Here is a 4,247-nt window from a genome sequence, read left to right on the forward strand (position 1 = left end):
AAAAAGGGACAAACCCAGCTATTGGGTTGTTTTGACCTAGCGGTTGGGTTGTTTTGACCCAGCAGTTGGGTTCAAAACAACCCAACCGCTGGGTCAAAACAACCCAATAGCTGGGTTTGTCCCTTTTTAACCCCGCGCTGGGTTATATTTAACCCAGCATTTTTTAGAGTGTACTTTCATTGTAAATAGAAAAGAACGTCTCAGACATTTTTCCTAACATTTAATTTTGTGCTTCACAGAAGAAAGAGGAAATTATAGAGCTGGAATGACATGAGAATGAGTAAAATTATTTTTTTTGTGTGAACTAACCAATTAATTTAGTAGTAGTAGTAGTAGTTAATTTAATTAATGTGCAACACTCTCTTTTTAGTTTATACAAGTTACACAAACTACCTCCTAAATGTGATTAAACTTTGACCACTTTATGATAGAAATATACAATTAGATATCAGCATTGCATGTTTCCATGCCTCCCACATCCATCTCATAAATCGAGTGTAAACTCTGGCTTCCTGAGTTGAAATACTCCTGTGACGCTTCATGGCCGAAGTCTGAAAAAGGTCACTGTCGCTTTAAGAAGCATCCTGCTCGAGCTCTTTGACTTCTGTGAGCACCGCTCAGATCTACGTCCACAAATGCTGCTGATGTGCAGAGAAAGAGGACAGGAACACAGAAAGAGTCCAGATCACTGATTCACACATGGCTGGAACATCTTATGAGAGGCTGTTGTATGAAGATTAACTTTATTTGTAATTCAACAAAGCATCACTGAACTTCAGTTTCACCTTGGATGAAGAGGAAAGTTGGCTTTTCTAGTGATGGGCATTTGATAGCGGTCATGTTTAATACAATGGAAACATGAACCTATATGAATATTTAAATATTAGCCGGATGCAATTGTGCAGCACTGGCTTATTAAGACTTGCGAGAAAGTTAAATATGCTCTCTGTGATACTTTGTGGTCAGGCAGTTTTGGTTGTGGTTTTTATCCACATTCTCCAACTTTACTGCATCCAGCACAATAAGCTTGAATGTTTTTGAGTGTCAGTTGTGCATCATGATAAAGAAACGGCTGATATTTTGACCAGTAGAAAAGTCCATTGCTAACAGAATGATTATTTTGGATATTGAATTCAAAATGATCAGATGTTAAAGGAATGAAATGAAAATTCTGTCATTATTTAAAGACCCTCATGTTGTTACAAACCCATATGATCTATCAACAATTTCAGAGCCATGTTGGTGCACTTCTCAACATCATACAATACATTTTTAATAATAAAAAAAAGAATAATTCCAGCATTCTCAGAGTAAAAGGCTGTCACTGGGATGTTACCCTTTCAAAAGCTACTAATATGTACCTTTGAGGAACTAATAGGCACCCTATAATGACTCAAATAATGTCAATGACTTAAATTCAGACTGTTCCTTGCAAAAACTTTGTATGCTGTTGAGAAGTCTAGAAAAATAGCATGCAAGTCATAGAGACTATTTTATGAAGCATTAATATAATTTGATCAAGAAACTGAATGTAAAAAAATATTTTTTAAATGACAAAAAAACATTTCTGAAAAAAAAAAATGTTTTTTTTTTTTTTTTTTTTCAAATATACTGTTTATCAAAAATGAAATGCATTGGAAAAGAGTTCTGAATATTTCTTTATTTATTTGTTCCACAACAGTGTTGTTATTGTTAACAAACTAAAATTTAAATACAAAAAAATTTAACTTATTTTATTTCAGTTAGTTAAAAAGGCAAAATTTCATTTAGTTTATGTTGAAGGATTAAAATGAAAACTAAAATAAAACGGATACAGAAATAAAAAATAAAAAATAAATTACACATTGTACTTTCGGTGTCAGTTTTCATTTGGCCTAGTTTTCCCCTCTGTGTTTAATCAGTTCACCTGTGTTCTATAATTTAGTCATTATGATTTAGTCACTTGCTTTTGTATTTATACTCCCTGTTCTGTTCAGTGGTGCCGGTTATTGTTTGTATCTACGTTTTGTGCTACGTTGATTCTAGCGATTCTCCTGTGTTCCTTGTAGATTTATTATTAAAAGACTGTTATTTCTTTGTCGTGCACTCATTTATAAGCACCCAGCGTGACAGACGTACAACAAAATGATAAAAACTTTATAATGAACATGAACAATGAAAAATAAAGACTAATTCAAAATATCAATAAACACTAAGATAGCAGTAATGACACTAAAATAACACTTGGTTATGGTTTTGGTTATGGTTTTGGAATGAAATGAGGTTGCGTAAATCATGAGAGTTTTCTTCTTTTTTTTGTGTGTGTGACCTATTCCTTGAATTCATTTCAAGTGGGTCAGATGTTAACTCTCTCTCACTCTGTCTTATAAAAAAGGGAAGAAGAAAAAACGGTAGTGCTGTGAGATGAATGATTATGTGTGCAAGCAACTGAACTGATATATTAAGCAAGACCTGTTTACTATATATTTCTTATGTTTTCAGGACTCACCCTCACAGTGGATGGAGAAGGTTTAGTCTGGTTTAGTCCAGCGGGGAACAGCTCTCCATCATGGATCCGCTCGACAAGCTGAGCAGAGAGAAGTTGATCTTCTATCTGACAGTGCCGCTGTCTTCAATCATCATCTTCTCCAACCTCTTCATCATAATATGCATCGCCTGCAACCGTCAGCTGCATAACACCCCAAATTACTTCTTCTTGAGCCTGCTAGTAGCCGACTTGTGCACCGGCATCACCCTGCCCTTCATTCCCCGCATGACGCTCGACCAGCAGCTGGATTTCAAGCACTGCTTGGTGATGTACATCTTCCCAAACTTTCTGTTCCTGTCGTTCCTCTTCAATCTGGTGATGGTGCATTACGAACGCTACCTGTGCATCATCAGCCCGCTCCACCACAGCCAGTTCTGGGTTCACCACTGCTTCCCACTGGCCTTGTTGACCGTTTGGCTCCCGCCATTGCTGTACGCATCACTTCCTGCCTTTGGATGGAATAATTGGGTTGAACCCAATGCCTACAAGAGCTCCGATTCAAACAAAACGTTCTTGAGATCAACCACATCTCGCAACTCCTCCAAAGTGGATGAGGTTTGCTCCTACAAACAGGTCTTTCCCAAGGCCTTCATTTTTTTGGAAGTGTGCGGACTGGTGCTTCTGGCCATGCTGTCCATTGTAGCCATGATGGGACGGGTGTTGTGGATCACGCGCAAGCAGCTGCAGAACATCTGTAAGCTCCACCGCGCCGTGGACCGTCTTCAGCAGCAGCAGCCATCCGACCACGAGCAGCAGCTAAACCTGCGCTACGCCAAATGCGTGGCTGCCGTGTCTCTCACGTTCCTGGTCTGCTGGGTGCCGTATATCATCTACCAGCTCATGTCTGTGACGGCTCTGCAGACCGGGGTGAGCTTGCCGAGCTCTTCTCTGTACATCATCATGTCCTGTACAGGAATCGGAAGCATGGCTGTCATTCCGCTCATACTGGGACTGGCCAACAAGCAGTACACTGAGCCCATCAGCAGGCTGATGCTTAAACTGAGAAACCGCTGGAGAGGAGGACAAAATAGCAGAGATATTGCACTTTGACAATTGGACAGTGAGTAGATAGGATGTTTCAATTGAATGTGTAAAAGTTCTTCTGTGCATTAAATGCTTAAAAAAAATACACTACTGTTTAGAAGTTTGGGGATGGTTAGATTTTTTTTGTGTTTTCGAAAAAGAAAAAAAAAATCTCACCAAGGCTGTATTTATTTCATCAAAAATGCATAAAGTATTGTGAAATATTATTACAATTTCAAATAAGTGTTTTCTATTTGAATACATTTTCAAATATAATGACCTTCTGCGATGCAAAGCTGAAATTTCAGCATCATTACTCCAGTCTTCAGTGTCACATGATCCTTCAGAAATCATTCTAATATTTTGGTTTGCTGCTCAAGCCACATTTCTTATTATTCTCGATGTTGAAAACAACTGTGCTGCTTAATATTTGTGTAGAATCTGTGTTTTTTTTATGAATAGAATGTTCAAAAGAACAGCATTTAGTTGAAATCTTTTGTAACGTTACAAATGTCTTCACTGTCACTTTATCAGTTTAATGCATCTTTATTCTTTACTGAATAAAAGTAATAATATCTTTAAAAAAAAATGACTGATCCCAAATTTTTGAACGGTAGTGTAAAAGAACAAAACACTCTATTAGTTAGTAATCACATCTGTCTTTTGTCAGAGAGTTTTGTGTCATCACTAAAAATTT

General features: G+C 37.5%; 1 protein-coding gene across 1 annotated transcript; it reads left to right on the forward strand.

Annotated features, from left to right (window-relative positions):
* The first annotated feature begins 2,471 nt into the window (after positions 1–2,471).
* On the forward strand, positions 2,472–3,594 carry LOC107688960 (G-protein coupled bile acid receptor 1-like). The gene is given in 2 exon segments (XM_016486810.1): positions 2,472–2,510; positions 2,513–3,594. Coding segments are annotated over 2 exon segments (1,104 nt in total). The 3' UTR covers positions 3,578–3,594.
* Positions 3,595–4,247: the final 653 nt, after the last annotated feature.

Source organism: Sinocyclocheilus anshuiensis, unplaced genomic scaffold, assembly GCF_001515605.1.
Source record: "Sinocyclocheilus anshuiensis isolate Anshui unplaced genomic scaffold, SAMN03320099.WGS_v1.1 scaffold777, whole genome shotgun sequence".
NCBI classification, from domain to species: Eukaryota; Metazoa; Chordata; class Actinopteri; order Cypriniformes; family Cyprinidae; genus Sinocyclocheilus; species Sinocyclocheilus anshuiensis.